The sequence below is a fragment of the Taurulus bubalis genome (genome assembly GCF_910589615.1).
Source record: "Taurulus bubalis genome assembly, chromosome: 15".
NCBI classification, from domain to species: domain Eukaryota; kingdom Metazoa; phylum Chordata; class Actinopteri; order Perciformes; family Cottidae; genus Taurulus; species Taurulus bubalis.
This window is the reverse complement of record NC_136603.1, coordinates 5,180,952-5,200,446: the sequence shown is the minus strand read 5'-3', so window position 1 is coordinate 5,200,446 and position 19,495 is coordinate 5,180,952. Positions and strand designations below refer to the sequence as shown.

The following is a 19,495-nucleotide window of genomic DNA, read 5'->3' as shown; positions in this document are numbered from 1 at the left end:
TGTGCTGAGCCTGTGAACTACTTACCACCACACACATTATGGATTACTTGTTAAGTCTCCCATGTCAAAGTCAAGTCTGTCAGAAGAAGTCTAAATTCCTTGAAGTCATGTCCAAGTTGAAGGACGAGTGTCCAAGAGAAAATTACAAGTCCAGGCATTCAAAGTATAGGCCTAAAGTACGGCCCTGTGTCTACTTAAAAGATCGGGTTCACATCTGCCTGGCATCACTGAAAAGTTCAGAATTTAATGTTTCTGCTTTCAAGTCAAATCAAGTCCAATTTATTTATACAGTCCAAAGTCCCAAATTTGCCTCAGAGGGTTTCACAATCTGTTCCACACACACACCTCTTATGCTAAGAGCCAATAGATTCGGAAAAGGAAAAAGTTCACACCAAAATCTCACATATGTGTGAGCGATATTTCATTTTCTTCCCATAACCATCTCATCCATGCAGATAAATCTTTCCAGCCTCAGGTTCACCCTTAAACAAGTTAATTCTACGATACATCTGCTACGCTGCGCAGCGCAAACAGAGCGAGTCGGATGCGAGCGCTCCACATGTCAGGGTCGTTAGCCGGGGAGCCTCGGCCTCCTCAGCCGCGTGGGGATTGACTCACAGCCGTCCACCGACACCGCAGAGCCTCTGATGTTTCAGCCCCATGAGAGGCTCCCTATTGACGTAATGAATGGCTTCAGCCTCGCGGTGCGGCGCTCGGGGGAAACCGAGTCACAGCCGGGAGGCCATCGATCCAGACACACGCGCATAATCATCCTAATGTACAGCAACAGGCATCAGTATGTCAACACACTTAGAGGCTACTTAGCTGAGCAAACGTTACCGAAGAATCTATTCAACGTCTCAATGGGTGGGTTGTCAAGAGTAAAGGCTTTTCAGTATACATGATGAGAGTTTTTTACATTATTATAAATTACATTTCTCTCACGTAATTTCATACATGTACTTTAGATCCCAAAGTCCTCTAATGGCAGGAAAAAAAGGGACCGTTTGAGCCTTATTTTATTTTTTTAAGAATCTGAGAAATATTTTTGTTGCAATTATGAGCAGATATTTGTTTCAGTTTTTCTTGTAAAAGACCTTATTTTCCCTCCCTTTCGACCTCACCCTCTCCCTGTTGTACAATAAAGAGTTGTTTATTGGCCATGTGTGTGTACACATACATGGAATTTGACTCTGATTACACATTGCTCTCGTCATACATATGTTATATACAATAAACAAGATTAATATAAAAAAAGACATTAAAGACAACAGAGTAGAACACAGAAACTCAGAATCAACATTAACATTTAACTAATATGTACAATATACATATATATATATATATCGAATAATATATATGTACATCAGAAAAATGACAACGGACAATGAATTTGGGATATTAGTGCAGTTTCTATTAATAGAATAAATAAACCAATCCGTTACTTTCCAGCAGGTTTTCATTTGCACAAGGTGTGCTCTACAAGAGTGGATGAGGTCTCAGCATAACACTTGTGGTTGGGATTGAGCTCCACACACACACACACACACACACACACACACACACACACACACACACACATGCATGCACGCTCACATACTTTCACAGCGGCTCTGTGTATTTGTACAGGTAAAAACACATTAAAACAGAGGACAAAGCCCGACAAAAGAACAATGGACGGATAGCGAAAAAGTGACAGCATGAGACAAAAGATCAGTCGTGAGCTTAAAAGAAAACTCATCTCCGGCTTGATCAACTCTATAATCGCTGTCTGACCTGTATGCACCTCTGTGTGTCGCTCAGTCAGATAGTTTTTATATTCCTGCTGAGCTCCACTAAATGATGACATATGAGAATCATTAGGTTGTTTCAGTCGTGTGCACATGCCGCCCTTTCATGTCAAACCTTTGGTGCTCTCTTTCATGTGTTAAACCCTTTGTGGGTGGATATGGTCAACGTTTCTGCTTCTTCAGCATGTTGGGAGACCTTGAGATGAATATAGCAGATACCCATGAAAGAACACTCCTTTCACGTCTTTAATAAGCATTTCAATATTTTTTCTTTATGCTTTTTTGTTTGCACAGCTTTGGTCACATGTTCTTACACCTGATGAGGGGGGTTTCCATGGATTCAGCCGGTCTTCTATGTCTGCTTCTTGGCAGTAATGTTGGGCCTGATGAAGCAACATTCTCTCCTATTTTTCATGTTCATATTTTCTCTTAATTTTCGGGAGTTGTCTTCTTTTATTTTGCGATGCATCAAATGTTCCTCATCATTTAAATCCCGGTGTGCTGGATGGGCTAGAAAAATATGGTCACGTCCAGCTAAAAAAAACTAAAAACAAAGAAAGCAACGAACAAAATGCCAAAATTGAGGCATGAAAACAGAAGTCCACAAATCGAGACTGACAAAATAGAACAGATCGTGGATACCAGCAACACTGCGGGGGAATTGTTCTCATATCGCTTTCTGCATGAAGCCCATTGTGTCAATACAATATTCCAACTAGGATCCTAACTCTCCTGTTGTTGCCCCTTCCTGAAAGCGTTCGAGGTTGACGGTTCATCAAAGGCCCGGCCCGCTCTGCTGCCATCCGTCATGTCACATCACTCGGGATTTCCTTTTTAAAATGTGGACACATATTTGTCCGTGTGCGCTCATGTGTCGTGTGAAGGTTCATGTGTGTAACATGTGACAGGTTAGCCTCTCGCTGACCTGTCAGTGGGCCCATGAAACGGGAGAGTTCAAAGGTCCTGGGTCAAGTTCAAATGTCAAAGGTCGTCGTGTTTATGAATGCAGCCCCGGATTGGACGTGCTGCGTCAACAAAAAAAAATTCACTGGGGTCAGGATGTCACCGAGGCCTGAGTGAGACATTGTTTCAGTTTGGTCCACATCTCTCAAATATGAAACCCTGAGAAGCGGATGAACAGGTTTTCTTCCACGGTGATGCTAAACATCTTGAAGTGAGACCTCAGAGACACAGAAACGGCTTCCCCATATGCCCGTACGTCTCTATAACTGTCAAGATATGTTGGGCCCGGACAGGGAGTGATGAAGCTCCAAGGTGTGGCCACTTCCTCTGAACCTGATCTAAACATGTGAGATGTAGCCGGCTGCCTTGTTGACTTGTTTTATGGGACATATGGGAATTATCACTTTTGAGCTTTAAATCTCAGAGAGAGCTCAAGATTTCAGCAAAGTTTCAGACACATTACACTCACCAAGAAGGCCTTTGAACAGAACAATGCAAGACACAGATGAGTCGGGTGGGATGTCAGACTTTGTGAATTGATTCGAACAGAAAAGGGGCGGAGCCGCAAAGACCAAACGCTCTTTCATTCACAACGTTTCCTGATGTTTGCCCTCAGACTCAGTGCTGAGCTGGGCCCAGTTGCATTCAGGCTAATACCATCCAGAATGTGCACATTTTCAAAGCATACTGCTTTTGCATTTAATTACATAAACATGTGCTGCCATCAACCAAACTGCAGTTTTAAGTTGAACTTGACAAAGAGGCAACACAGCTGTTTCTCCAAATAGATTGTACTCTGTTGTTTGTTTTCCAAGATCTCCCTGGAGTTGTCGCTACCATTTTGTGCCTTGTGGGCCAAAATAGTGTCCACCAAATGTTTCCTATTAAAATAACCCAGACATGTTTTTGTTCCAGGTTAATGACAAAGGGATACAAAAAGAGAGGCGACAATAGAGACACAGATCTGACTGAGACACACAACTATCATACCCTGTGAATATGATTATAGCAACACGTTATCAGATCTGCTGGATGCTGGATGTGAAGGTCAGCAGGTCAGTGTCAGTTTCACATGTGAACGCCACATGCAACATGTGTTTTAAGTACATGTTAAAGCTTGGTTATAACATCTGCTTCCCTCGTGTGTGCTCGCATATGAACGTGGACCGCCGCTTATATGACTTTACTGGTTTGTTTGAATGTAATAAAAAAAGCTCTGTAATAAAGAAGCATCCGGATGGCAGTAAAATACATGTTTCAGCTGGCAGTCCTGGGAATGATTTGCACTGACCCAAGGATTGCAGTGATTCTGTATACAGTGGATGTAATTACAGAGTAAATGGTAGGGGGACCTGCAGGCTTTAGAAGAGGACGCATGCAATCAGTGTTCTGTTTAATGCAGCCAGCTCACCGAGGTACCACAGACTGACTGAACACATCCAGGCTCATCCAGGCAAGTTCAGCTCTGTGTCGACTGTAACCCAAACATGTTGAACTGGCATGAGCAATCGCTCTCTTTTCCTGCAGCTGTTATCATCTGAACCCGCATGTGACTCTGATATAAACAGAGCTCTCTAACGAGCTCAGCAGCCTCTAAATATGTGATTATGTGACGGTGAAGATAACCACCTGACATCCTCTTGTTCCTCAAGGAGGTTTTGAAAAAGAGACGACCGTAAAAGTCGGGTTACAAGCCGATACTACGGTCAGTGTCCCCGTTAGCTCCCCGCTGTAGCCAGCTAACGCTCCTGCTAGCGCTCCGCTAGCTCCCCCGACAATCACCGCTAGCTTGCGCTGCTGCTAGCTTGCGCTGCTGCTAGCTTGCACTGCTGCTAGCTTGCTACAGCGGGGACACCCACCGGAGGTAGGAGCGGCTTGTAACCCGACTTTTACGATATGTTGTCTTCTTTTTTTAAATTGTTCTTATTATTAAGGTTGAGATGTTCTGACTAGAAGTAAGTGGAGTCGGTTCACTGTTGAGAGGCTTTTCATTGCTTTAGCATGATATTTTAGCATCTCTTTGCTAAAGGAATGCCTGTTATCATCACAAGTCCAGTGTTGCATCTCCACCACTAACAAAAGCCACTTGTAGCACAGAGAGAAAAACCAAGATAACTGCTGTAAAAAAAAATAGATGTGGTTATCACGTTGCATTATATATTTTGTTCAGGCAGAGATAGGTGCAAAATGTATTCTGTTGTATGTAAACTGGCAGCTGGACAGCGTGCACTGTAGGCATAGTGTTTAGTGTTTGCAGTGAGAGTGGATGTGGCTCAGACCTATGATTTACTTTTCTTTACTTAGGCCTTAATTACAAGCCAAAAATGGGGAACTTTCTTTGAGGAAATGGAAAGAGTCTGATTTGGGACAAAAAAACACCATAAAATAGCAAAGACAGTCATTGCAATTGTGTTATTATTATGGCACTAAACACGAAAAGACAACATTTGTTGTTTCTTCTCTCGCCATAAACAGTAGAGGAAGAGTCTCTCAGTTTAAATACACAGCAGCACTGGATTTCCCTCTAAATCATCTGTTTCTGTGAAGTTTCTGCAGACCAAAATTAGGAAGAAGAGGGGAAAACGGTGCACGTGGAGAAATATAAATATATGGTGATATAAGGGCCATTATGGGAGGTTGCTCCCTGGGCGCTTCACAGCAGCCCACTGCTCCTAGATTGCGGAGGATGGGTTAAATGCAGAGACCAAAATGTCATATATGTATGTAAAAATATGTAATATGACGAATGTAGTCAAGTTTAAGCTTAAATTTTAAGGAACACACCTCTGATTCTGATCATGCTGGGTGTCTCTTCCTGGCAGTCTGACCAGGGGATCCACAGGTTGAACTTTTCTCCCACATTTCTAAATGTGCTTCTAATCAGCTCCTTAAAGTTGTTGTGAAAACCTTGAAACCATCGCAGTCAGCACACACACACACACACACACACACACACACACACACACACACACACACACACACACACACACACACACACACACACACACACACACACACACTTTGTGTTTCTGACGAAATGGGTGTTGCAGACTGAACTGGCAACCCGCCGTCCCGGGGCAGGTCCTGACGCTGCGTCGCCAAGAGTCCGGAGGCTGAGGTTTGTATTTGCACATTTCTGGGAAAGCCTCCAACGCTCCGGTTTTGCCAAGGAGAACCTGCGAGGAGCACAAAGGCTTTTCCCTGTGCACGCTCAGCACAGTGTGCGCGTTTCTTGCACGTTGTCGGTGGTTCCTCCTTCCCGCGAGCCCAGATGATCGTCTCCCAGTTTATTGGACATACACAACGCCCGAGGATTAATTGGATACACTCATTTATGAGGGTATTAACGTGCGCCTGCGTGTGACGTGGTCCAAACAACTTTTCGCCGAAAGACTTTCATTCATTTCCCCGCATAGGGCTGAGGAATTATCACAAAGTTGTTGTATGTTTGTGTAACAGATGAGCTTCATACTCCGGACCTCCTGGGATTATACTTGTAAACGGAAGTGTTGCTGAGATGAAGTGCTGGATATAACTGTTTACGCGCAACAAACTCTCCCCTTATAGCCTCCTCTGGCTCCAACAGGGCAGACGGCGAAGTGGATTCCTCCCAGAAGAAGACATGCTCTGAAACACACCGCTGGCAGACTGTTATGTGCCGATCACTTCATCTGGAATTAATTGATTACCTCAAATGCACTAAAAGACGCGCCAGCAGGGACCGCGGCTCCACCACTGGATCCGGATCTTCCCCTCAGTGAGAGTTCAGTCTGACATCTCGCCAGAATGCGGACGGCTTTCGTTCTCACGTTAGCTCTGATTTATCTGCTGACTTGGACAAGTGAGGCCGACAAAAAGACCCCACTGCAATACCGACGCTCCAGACTGGGACGTGCCCAGCCGGGCGCGTCGGACACGGAGCGCCTCGTCGGGCGTAGGCGCCCCGGGTTCGGCTCTGCGATCTCCGTGCACGCGTCCAGGAAGGAGGGAGATGAGCAGGCGGACGAGGGTGTTCCAGTGTCCGCCAGGACCGGGTCTGCGCAGGGCAGGAGAGCGGGAGGTCAGGGTTTCGGGCCGAGGAGAGGTGGGGTGGTGGCCGGGCAGGTTGGCTCGCCCCGCCGGCCGAACACGCTGCGAGACGAGGGCACTCCGGGAACGAGAGCCAGGGTGACCCGGATGCCCAACGGCGCCGGGTCACCGAACCTGCTGGCCAGCTTCGCGGGGAAGAACCGCGTCCTGGTGATCTCGGCGCCGCATGATTCAGACGGCTACTACCGACTGATGATGTCACTGCTGAAAACAGATGTGTACTGCGAGCTCGCCGAGCGACACGTCCACCAGGTCGTCATCTTCCACCAGGAGGGCGAGATGGGCGGCAAGGTGAGGAGGATCACCGCGGAGGGCAAGGTGATGGAGGAGCCGCTGGACACCGCGCTCATCCCCAGACTCATGAACGTCCTCAAGCTGGAGAAAGGTAAGGGACGTGGAGCAGCACACACTTCACACTCTGCTCCTGACTAGCTGAAACTGTTTGCATCCAAAATGTGATGAGTGCTGTGTCGTCCTGCAGGTAAGTTTGGGATGGTGCTGCTGAAGAAGACCCTGCAGGTGGAGGAGAGGTACCCCTACCCCGTGAGGCTGGAGGCCATGTATGAGGTCATCGACCAGTCGCCCATGAGGAAGCTGGAGAGGAGCAGACAGAAGGGCTTCGTCCAGAAGTGTAAAGCAGCAGGTGTGGAGGGCCAGGTGGAGGAGGGCACACTCACAGGTGAGAGGAATATATATATCTGAGACTTCTGCCTACAGTGCATATAATGGCAGTAAATCTACTCCTGTTTATTTCTATCTATTTCGTCAGAAGAAAACAAGGTATTTTTTAGGATTCCGCTCGAAATAACATACACAAACTAAAAAGGGTGTATCTCTGCAACCACAAGGGCTATTTGAATAATGTTGGTGTTGTAATAAAGGCAACCCATGCTTTTGTTCAGATGTGTACATATTAGTATATATGCTACTGGTTAAGAGTAAATAAAGACTGAAACACAGCAAAAAATAGAAGTTCCAGGTCCGCCTCACCCTATATAGGTGCCATGGTGCTTAAAAGGAAGGTGATTGGAAACTTTAGAATACATTTTGAGTTGATTGGATGAAAGCAAATGTGTTGAAGGAATCTACTTTTTCAAGGTGCTTGCTCACAAAATAGTATTACATTTTTTTTCTTCCTTTCTGTGTGTGTGGACCCATAGAGGCACCAGGAGTTAGAAAGCTAGGGAAGAAGATCCCAAGAAAGCCCACAACAACAACAACCACCACCACAACAACAACCACAACCACAGCGGCCCCCACAACAACAACTACACGAGCAACCACCACCACCACCACCACCACCACTACAACCCGGCCCACCACTACCACAACCAAAGCAACAACAACAACAACCGAAGCAACCACTACGACCACCAGAAGAACCACCACAAAACGACCCACCACCACCCAGAGACCCACCAGAGCCCAAACCACCGCCCTGTGGCTCCCGGCCCCCAGAACCACCGCCGATCCTCACTACAACCACAGAGAGAGGGAGAGGAATCCGGCTAGAACCACCCCGGCTGGAGACAACCGCACCGACAAGGACAACAGAGACGCACACGGCCGCAAGCTCGTACCGGCCACACACAAACCCTCCAAGATCAAACCCACCAGGAGGAAGAACGGGGGAGAGAAGGTGAGGGGGAAGTGTGGGGGTTTATTCTGCGTATCATTTAGGCACTTGTGGGAAACAAAGAATAGTTTTGGGGCTGTGTATGATTAGAAAGGGGATCTAAAATAGGCACAATGATGCTAAAATATAATTTTTTTGAAATGGTATGCAATGCACTTTCCCAGAGATGACTGGATTATGCAGGGTTCTTACGCTCATGGAAAACCTGGAAAAGTCATGGAATTTTAAAATGGTTATTTCCAGGCCTGAAAAAGTCCTTGAAAAAAATAAAATCCCAAAAGTTTTGGAAAAGTCTTGTAAATGTGTTAAATTCATGTGTTCATGACGTTCATTTACGCTGAGTTTAAAAATAATGAATATGCTTACAAAAGAAAGATGCTCAAAATACAAGCAGGAATACATACAGGCATCTATATACATGTTTATTCTTTTAATCAAACTATTGTCTCTCATTCATTTGTGTTATTTAAGGTTCACTGTATGCTTTGGAATTCTCATTGTTAGTTTAAATATTACATTTTCTCACAAGATTTCACAAAATGGAAATTTGGTTTAAAGTCATGGAAAAGTCATGAAAATCCATTGGTCAAAATGTGTATGAACCCTGATTTTGTGTTAATTGAGTGTCTGGATCAGACTTTTCTTCATATGTTCAGCCTCGAAAATTGTGTGAATATGTGTAAATAAGAGTTTATGAGGCGTATGTCTATTTGGCATGTATACTTATTTGCGTAGATGCAGAGTTTGTATGGCTGAAGTGCTAACTGATGGAGGTGTGGTACCGTGGAGATTATTTTTTACCAGCAAAGTTTCATGAGACATCGGGTCCTGAAACATTCTTGTGAACTTGGTAGAGGCTAAATCAATAATAAATCACTTATTCACTATCATTCAACAAGAAAAGTGGATAATTACTCCTTTCACTCCCTGCAGGTGTTGACGAATGAGTACGAGGACAAGTATGAAGCGGGCAAGCCGACCGTCAGCGATCCGGAGGAGGCGGAGACCTTCACCGAGGTCACGCCCACCAAGAAGGTCAAGGGCAAGCACGAAAAGCACGACAAGAAGAAGAAGAAGAACGACAAGGCCGCCAAGAAAGCGGAGAGGAGAGCAGGCAAGGCGGGGAAGATCGGAGGCAAGAAAAATGGAAAGAAGCCGTCTAAGTACCCGGAGAGAGAGGACTACCCGAAGCCCACAAAGAGGCCGACGCCCCCTCCGAAGGGATCTCTGGCCTCCTTCCTGGACTACTTTGAAAACAGGAGGCGGCTGCTGGTGAGAGCATGACCTAACACAGAGTTCACGAGAGGCTCGCGACCTCTCTCAGCCAACTCCCAGACATACACATACCAGTTCTTTAACGGTTTAGGAAATATGCGACTCTTTCCCAGAGAGTTAGATGTGAAGATCGATACCATCGTCAATTCTGTCTGTTAAATTTAAGGCTACACCCAACAGGTTAGCTTAGCATGAAACCTGGAGACCGTGGGAAACAAGACAGAGCTAAGCTAGGCTAGCCGATCTTTATGCAAAGCTTAGACCACTGGCTGTAGCTTCATATTTCATATATCGATCTTCTCATTTATCTAATTCTCAGCAATAAAGCAATTAAACTATTCGTTTAATGCACATTTTCAGCTGTCTTGAGCTGCCTACAGTAACCATGAGTCGTGTAAATTAGTCTCTTTCTGTACACCCACATCACATGCGGTTAACATACAATCTCTTCCCACAATAAGCGACAGTAAACCGGCCACTTAGAGCAGCAATCCAGCAGAAAAGTCTGGTGAAACCATTGGACATCATCCCAAATGAGTTGTGGAGAGGGAGGAGGTGATCGACAGTATTTTGCAACTCCAACTTCCCCCCCAAAAAAAAGAGTACTGGAAAGTTATACAAGGTTTGAAAGCCAAGCATCTGGATAAATAATCAGTTGCTGATTAATTAATTTTTGCCGGTCAATAAACCGGTAAACGCCCCTGTGCTTTTCGGAGCTGCACACCATTCACTCCTTCTCCCTTTTTATCGCCTATACTGTCACTGCTTCATAATCACACTGAAGTGGTTTGTAATATGAACGGATATGAAGTATGTGCAGCAGCTCTCCGGCGGGCTGCACAGCTGTGTGCTAACAGACTCAGTGACTCTGTTTTGCAGCCAGTATAGATTCTTATCACAGCAGTGCTGCAGGCCGGCTGGGAAAATATGCAGGTCAATGTAAACATCACCTCTTCAGCACACTGTGTTTGTGGGTGCGTTTGAGTTTTTTCATTGCATATACATGACACTGTGACCTCCTCCAGCTCATTACGTCCCCCGGCGAGGAGAGCAATATGTATGTTCAGCAGCGGGACGAGTACCTGGAGTCCGTGTGCGAAATGGCCATCAGGAAGGTGTCCATCATCACCATCTTCGGCTCCCTGACCAACTCCACCATGAAAATTGACCACTACCAGCTGGGTAAGTATTGTTTCACTTCTGTCAACGGGGGAACGGGAAGGTAAAATAACATAACATGCAAAAAAAGGTTGAGAAATAGATGATTGGCAGTTCTGTCGGACACCGGTGTTAACTCATCTGACCCTTCCCATCCTCCGCTGGGCTGTGATTGGTCCTCGCAGCCTCTGAGTCATGCACACAACCCAGAATAACTGTTCGTGAGGATCCGAAGTCTCCGTGCTTGTTTTCCACGTTTTAAACTTGCAGCGAAGACAGCTGTTGTTTGATGTTGTGAGCAGTCAAGTATCAAAGTGTTGAAACTCACTCGTGTTTATAGATTATTTTGAATCTTACATACATATATAAGAAATACGCAGCATATTTTGCATCTTTTACCTATGTACCTAGATAACATGTAGATTCCTCTCAACTCCAACTACAGTACTTACACTTAACTACAACTCTGCTACCTTCAAATACTAAAATATAACAGAGCAGGGATTCTGTCATCTTTCTACAACGTAGATTATCATATGTAATATCACCTCTCTGACGTTAATGTATTTTTAGTGATGATATATGAGTGTGTGGGTCTTCCCGTAAGAATTGAGACGACATCACGCCAACACACACACTCATCTCGTGCACTTGTGACAGCTGTTAGAAAACCTCCCTTCTCTTAAAGACACTTGTTCAAAAGGAACAAAGCCCCCGCTGGTTTTATGTCGTCTCTGCTGCGTTTTGAGACATTTTATTGCGCCTCAAACTCGAGGGTCGGGGTTTTGCGCGCGTTAACTTCAGGACCCGCTTTGTGAGAGTGCTGGAAAAAAGTGCTGCTGTGACGTCACCTGCCCTCACTCATGGTGGGGCTCGATTACACTTTTGTTCCACGTACAGTAGAGGGGGTCAGTGTGTGTGTGTGTGTGTGTGTGAGAGAGGATGTACTGTATACAAACAAGCAGCTCTTTCAGCGTCGCCCCTCCCTCCGTTTAGACTAGAGTGACCTCATAGCGCTTGAGTTTTAAGTTGGTTGCTCGGTCGACAGCATGTGAATGTGTGTGTGTGTGTGTGTGTGTGTGTGTGTTGTGCACATGTGCATGGAGGGAGTGGTGATTAAAGGCTATTCGCTTCGGTCTCAGCGCCGTGCAGAAATCTTCGTTGAGTTTGTCTCTGCTTCATCTTTTAAAGGAAACGTGTTTTGATCTGAGCAATGAAAATACATTTTCCTCCTCATGTCTCCGAGCTGAACGCTCACATTGTGTTGGTGTTATTTAATGGGAAAACGTAGCATCACAATTATACTTCATCTTCCATTAAGAAGTCCGATAGTTATGTGACTTTTCTTACGGTTGTGTACGAGATTTTATCAGTCAGATGTGACAAAACCTTCAGACGTTTATATATCTTACATATTCTTATGTTTAGGCTTCACTGGTTTTATTGAGTATGTCTCTTTTCCACAAGAAACATTTAAAACTATAGATTTAGTAATGACATCACAAGTCAGAGGGGGCGATATAACCTTTGACCTTTGCGACATACACTGCAAAAACAGCCCTTCTAGAAAGAAGCAAAACATTCTTATACTCTATCAAATCATCCTATATCAAAGCAAAAAAAACTTACCCCATTGGCAGATTTTTTTGCTTGACAAGATTTCTTAAAATAAGCCAAAAATCAAGAAAAGTAAGGCATACTTTCCTAAAATTAGATATTTTTTCTAATCAAAACATGCTTGACAAGATTAATATTCTTTTTTTGGGCAAATATGACTTATTTTCTTGATACAAGGCTTTTTTTACTTTCTTGAAATTCCTTTTTTGCAGTGTACTACATACCTGTACGTCTCGTGACTGCATTTCAGAAGATAAAATGTGTCTACAGACAGAATGATTAACACCTGGCAACTCACAACCAGACTCACGGGGTGAAAACAACACCATACCTTCATAATCACATGGGCGTGAACTCATAAAACATCACCTGTCTCTGTTTTCTTCTCCAGAAAACGACAAGCCCATGAAGGGTCTCCGTCAGGAGGACTTGGTGAACGTGGATCTGATCACAGAGCTGAGGAAAGAGTTCGGCATGACCCACGACGACTTCTACATGGTCCTCACCGACGCCGACATGCGGGTCAAGGTAAGAACTCGCTCGACACAGACGTGTCCCGGTTTAGGAGGCCGGATCCTGCAAAGTCCCAGACGGAATACGTCGAGGTCCGTCCCAATTTCAAAGGCGCCTCCATCTTTTGAATTAATTTGGGAGGACATTTTGGAGTGTGCTCCCACAGCCTTCATGTCCTCAGGAGCCACATCCTTTGAAGTACCCGTACCTTGAAGGGGGACTTATTGTGAAGTATGATATTTTAAAAACATGATTTTAAACATACATTCCCTCAAAGGTCAGTACTTTCTTACCAAAAAAAAGAAGCTATTTGTTAAGGATACCCAATACATAATAGAAAATACAAAAAAATGTAAGAATAAAAATACACAAAGTGCAGATAGGAGGTTTTCCTCCAATTTTCCGAGCTCATTTTGCAGATGGGAGGTTTGGTCTCCACTCTGTTTATGGGTTCGCCGCCCTTCTGTCCAACACTTTCATCCTCTTTTCCCTTTGAAGATGGTTGGACCCGTCCTCATACTGCCAACGCGCTGCCCTCACTAAAACACTGCTTTAATTCACACGACATGGCATTTTCCCCCGCACCTGCGCATGTGTGCATGTGTGTGTGTGTGTGTGTGTGTGTGTATGTTCGCATGCCAGGGTAAATCACCGGGCTGTTTTTGGACAGGTTCATCAAAGGAGCCAGTGTTCCCCTCTCTGCCGACAGAGACTGGGACGCCTGTGAGCGTACGAGGATGTGGGTGTTGGTCAGAGAGAGAGAGAGAGAGAGAGAGGTGTGAAAAAGTTAGAAGGAGGTTCAGCGTATCCCGAGGAAGGTGTGAGAGCGTGCACGCGGCTGTGTTAGATATGTTCATGCTGAGGCTGTTTAGCGTTACATAAATGAAATGGGAGGCTGTGTTTTGTTGTGCCGCTTCCCAGAAGTTGTTGTGAGGAATGTTTGTGACGTCACTTCATTGCTAAACAGTTTAACCGTTGTTTAAAGCAATGGAATTCTATTTGCATGCACTTTGAGTCTTTTGCAGATTTCTTTTCTCGGGGCACATCGACTTATTCATCCCGTGGTTTCACCACATTTTGGGGAAACGAGCTTAACTGGTTCTTTGTCGATGTTCTTTTGCCAGCAATCCTACGAGGTCCCCATCGCCATGAAGGCTGTGTTCAACTACATCGACACCTTCTCCTCCCGCATCCGAGAGATGGAGCAGCAGAAGAGAGACGGGGTCGTCTGCAAGAAAGAGGACAAGCCCAGATCGCTGGAGAACTTCCTCTCCAGGTAAAGTGGTTTCTGAAGGTTTTAAATACACGACAAAAACATATGGACACATAAACATTACACCCGATTAACCACGTCTTTGTGGGTCTGGCTTTTGTGGAGCATTGTTTGAGGATTTCGTTAAGCCGTTGTCTAAACTGTCAGCAAGTTTTCACTTAATTATTACTTGCCCAAACTATGGGAAAATGTAATCTTAAGTATACAAGAAGCATTTATTTGTACGTGCATGGAAGCAACTACCAACCACCTGAGAGGGCGTGCTGTAAATGCATATCTCTTTCTTGGCTTTAATAAAGCTGTCGGATTGAAAATGGTTGATGTTGTCTTAGTTAAGTGTGTTGCTGAAGACTTAGTCAGAAGTAGTGGGTGGTCCTAAAAGGCTGTTCCATCAAACAGCTGTTGTTTTGCTCAATAATCAGCTGGAGCAGGATTTACAGCGTTGATAAGCAGCGTTTGGCCGGTCTGTGTGTGTTCTACTAATATTAAAAGCACCTCAAGGCTGAATCTTTGCAGCCACATATTTTCCTCAGATGTCGAAAGCAGACGGGGCTGTCTTTTGTTTCCATGGAGACCTGAATTTCAGCTTCAGATCATAGAGTTTTTTTCTTCCTCTCCATAATTCGGGGTTGTCACCCTCTGGCAGTAATAGCTTGCCGTACGAGCTCAGGCTCCTCGTCTCGGCACCGAGCTTTCGCTGCTGCTGCCCCTCAAAGTGCCACTTAAATCCAGGCGGAAAACTTTCTGTGATTGCAGGTTCCGCTGGAGGCGTCGGCTGTTTATCATCTCCGCCCCCAACGACGAGGAGTGGGCCTATCAGCAGCAGCTCTACGCCCTGACCAGCCAGGCCTGCAACCTCGGTGAGTCACCCCAAATCAACCTGTCGCTCCAAAAAAACCTTGACTGTGACCGGTCAATTAGCTCATTTTCCTAAAGGTCTGGAAAGGGACTTTAAAGGGAGTGGAAGTTCACGTCTCAGAATAAAACATGGGGAAATTATGTTTTAAATGATGGCTAGATACTCTGAATTTTTTGTGTGTGTAATTTAAACAAACTCATGCTTTCAAGTTTCGCTCTTATTTTGAAATTGTGGTGCCGTTTTATGCAGTTAAGTGCACAGTAATTCTGTGCGGTCACTGCTGTGAGCACTTTCTCCTTTGGACTTGTTTTCTGTGCTTTCTGTGTGTGCTCAGCACCAGTAGCTCACACTGACTACTCTTTCTGTGCTCCGATTTATTTCCTGTTGCTGCAGCCAGAAGCAAAAATAATAATAAAAAAGAAAGCTTAACTTTCTACCTGGATGAGAAAATGACACATCTTTAATTAAGTGACCATGCATTGAATCATCTTCATGTTAATTCAATATAAATCCACCTGAACTTTAACCTCGGCACGTGACCCGTCACTGCCTGCCAAAGCATCAGTGAGACCACTTATGAATATTACTTGCATGAAGAAGTTGACTACATGGGATGTTTCTATTTACTGCAAGCCTCCAGATATCACCAGCACCTGTGTGTGTGTGTGTAGAGAGGGATGTGTAGATGCCAGAACAGGCAAAGGTCCGTTCTCCTCTATTTGGGCGCTAACAAGCTCTTTTCCTTCCCTGACGACGGCCTTTTTTTCTTTTTTTTTTTTGCTCAACTTTTCCACAGCTCCTAAAATGTTAGAGCTGTATATCTCAAAAAGAGACATTTATCTAAACTCTGCAAATCTCAAGAGCCTGACGTGTCTGACAGATTTATGCAGGATTAATGTAAACTTGTAATGGGCCACAGTGACCTCCACTTCTCAGTAAAAGCAAAGACTTGCAGTCGTCTGGAGTTTCTCCTCTGCTTCTCTTGTTTTCTGACAATTTGTTCCTCGCTCTCACTTCTTCCTCCTCGAACTTTCTCAGGAACATAGACGAATTTGTCACATTCATGCCTTATGCATCTGCCATTTGATACGTATGAGATTCAGGAAGGTAGCTTTTGAAAGAGTCTGTGTTTAGTTTTTATTGTTAGCAGCAATGGAATGGAACATTAATATATAGAACTATGTTTTCAAGCTAAGAAACAAAGGTGTGTTTTCGTGACTTTAGAGGGTCTTTTTATGTTTTTATGTGACCAGAAGGCCCCCAAAGTTCTCCGAAACGCTTGTGAAACTATTAAAGATGGCAAAACGAACAGTGTTACCATGGTTTTTGCACTTGATGGTAAGTAAGTCTCTCGTTATAGAAAGCGCTGCACCCATCGGTGACGTCAGTATGTCTGGACGCTCAGTTGTTCCATCGGAGTGAATCAGGTGGAGCTTGTCTTTGCTTATCAGCGGACCCAGACCAGACCTGGTGTCTGTGAGGACTTTTTCCCCCCGTCGTGTGTTGCTCTTGGCTGGGTTGGCACCCAGGGGCTGCTCCCTCCCTCGCCGCCCCGGACAAAGGCCTGTCCTGCTGACGGGGGCCAGAGGCCCGAGAGGTTTGATCCTGGAATTCAGCACTTGGCTCTCACCAAGTAAAGCCTGTGTTCTCCTGTGTTTAATGTGGGCTTTCCCCGCTTCAGAGGAAACAGCGTTTTGGCAGGATTCTCCGGACCACCACGTTCTCCTGCCTGCACCTACAGCCCAGTGCTTAGAATGGTTACAATAATGAGACGCCACAGTGGAACCAGCCTGTATAAGCAGGACCGGTGGTTACAAAACCGTTGGTCAGCATATCGCAGACACAATGTTCCTGTTTAAACTCCTAACCTTCACTGACACATATTGGCCTCCCTCTGACGTGGCTGTCGTTGCCTTTGTGACGTAGGTCTGAGGCACATCGCCGTTCTGAAGTTGACCGGCACAGAGCTTCTGGATATGGGCGGAGTCCTGGAACTCTATCCTATCAACGGTAAGAGCTTTCTCATATAAACTTAAACGCAAAACCAGAATCAAGTCGGCAACCTTGGTTCTGAAAAGTGAAGCGTTTTAAAGCTGCATTCTCTCTCCTGACCAGCAGGGGGCGACTCCTCTGGTTGTATAGAAGTCTATGCTTCATGTGTTAAAGCTGCATTCTCTCTCCTGACCACCAGGGGGCGACTCCTCTGTTTGTATAGAAGTATATGCTTCATGTGTTAAACCTGCATTCTCTCTACTGACCACAGGGGGCGACTCTTCTGGTTGTATAGAAGTCTATGCTTCATGTGTTAAACCTGCATTCTCTCTCCTGACCAGCAGGGGGCGACTCCTCTGGTTGTATAGAAGTCTATGCTTCATGTGTTTAACCTGCATTCTCTCTTCTGACCACCAGGGGACGACTCCTCTGGTTGTATAGAAGTCTATGCTTCATGTGTTAAACCTGCATTCTCTCTCCTGACCAGCAGGGGGCGACTCCTCTGGTTGTATAGAAGTCTATGCTTCATGTGTTAAAGCTGCATTCTCTCTTCTGACCACCAGGGGACGACTCCTCTGGTTGTATAGAAGTCTATGCTTCATGTGTTAAAGCTGCATTCTCTCTTCTGACCACCAGGGGACGACTCCTCTGGTTGTATAGAAGTCTATGCTTCATGTGTTAAACCTGCATTCTCTCTACTGACCACAGGGGGCGACTCTTCTGGTTGTATAGAAGTCTATGCTTCATGTGTTAAACCTGCATTCTCTCTCCTGACCAGCAGGGGGCGACTCCTCTGGTTGTATAGAAGTCTATGCTTCATGTGTTAAACCTGCATTCTCTCTCCTGACCAGCAGGGGGCGACTCCTCTGGTTGTATAGAAGTATATGCTTCATGTGTTAAAGCTGCATTCTCTCTACTGACCACCAGGAGGCGACTCCTCTGGTTGTATAGAAGTCTATATAAATGACTCTACTTCTCTTGATGTATTCCCTCAGTAAACATTGTAAACATGAGTTTATGTCTCAATCTCTAGTTTCAAGTCTTCTTCAATACAGCATGATGATCATTTAGTACATTATGGTCATTTAGAGTCAAACAGACCATAAAGCAGGGGATGATTTGGGGCGGAGCCACCCTGTTATTGACAGGTTGCTTACCCTTTCATAGTGTGTTTTCAGTTTGTGTTAAAAATGTTTAATTCAGTGTTCGGTGGTACTTAGCTCCACCCTCTCGTGTCACTTGGGGTTACAAAAAACAAAGATGACAACGGCCCAAATGCCAAACTTGAAAACATCCGTCCGCAAACCAAAGGGTGACGTCACGGTGACTTTGTCCATTTCTTATATGGAGTGTGTTCCACTCACTTCTCATCAGTAATACCACGAAATGATGAAGCGACTCTAAGTTTAAAAGACCACTTCCTATTTCACCGTGTCCCCAGAGGAACCTCAAAGATGGTTGTTTACAAAAACACTCTCCATGGCACCTCACAGCCGCATAACCATGTGTGTTCCTGCTGCAGCAGGGGACTCAGAATCAAAATAGATAACCTGGTATTTGTTGCTCAAGAGAACTCTTGAACAAACTTTGCTGGGGGAAAGCTTATGTAAAACTAGAGCTGTTGCCAGCAGGTTCTGGTTTCTGCTTTTGGCATTTGAGCTCAAGCAATTGGAGGTACAGTAAATGTCAAACAAGTCTGAAAAAGGAAAAAAAAAACATGGCTGCACTCTCTCTGCTCTGAATCTGTGTGAAGCACATCTTAAGATGAATCTCTGCTCCGTCCAGGGAGTGCTACCGTGGAGCGCGAAGGGCTATCAAGCAACCTGGTGAAGGACATAAGGAACTACTTCCAGGTCAGCCAAGAATACTTCTCCATGCTGCTGGTGGGGAAGGACGGCAACGTGAAGTCCTGGTACCCCTCCCCCATGTGGTCCATGGCCATCATCTACGACCTCATAGACTCCATGCAGCTACGCAGGCAGGAGATGGCCATCCAGCAGTCGCTGGGCATGCGCTGCCCCGAGGACGAGTACGGCGGCTACGGCTACCACCAGCACGGATACCAGGACGGATACCACCAGGGCTACGGTTACTAAAGCCCCCAGAATGCTTTGCAGCTGGCGCTCGGCACTGTCGGCCCAATTCTTTCCCCCATACCTTTTTCTTTTTTTTTATCTTTCCCTCCCACCCTCCACCAGGCAGTCGGCTCAGACAGAGTGACGTCCTTGAATGTTTTGTAGCACTTAGTGAAAGCCTCAAAATGTTGCTTTCACCTATCCAGATCTTTGATATATATATATATATATATATATATATATATATATATATAT

At 45.2% G+C, this 19,495-nt stretch overlaps 1 protein-coding gene across 1 annotated transcript; it reads left to right on the top strand.

Moving 5' to 3' along the window:
* Positions 1-6,539: 6,539 nt before the first annotated feature.
* ccdc80 (coiled-coil domain containing 80) lies at positions 6,540-19,441 on the top strand (the record flags this gene model as incomplete). The annotated part of the gene is made up of 10 exons (XM_079230543.1): positions 6,540-7,227; positions 7,324-7,521; positions 8,003-8,481; positions 9,412-9,750; positions 10,779-10,935; positions 12,920-13,056; positions 14,166-14,317; positions 15,071-15,174; positions 17,100-17,183; positions 18,951-19,441. The coding sequence occupies 10 exons, from the start codon at positions 6,540-6,542 to the stop codon at positions 19,259-19,261; spliced, it is 2,649 nt and encodes an 882-aa protein (XP_079086669.1). The 3' UTR covers positions 19,262-19,441.
* Positions 19,442-19,495: the final 54 nt, after the last annotated feature.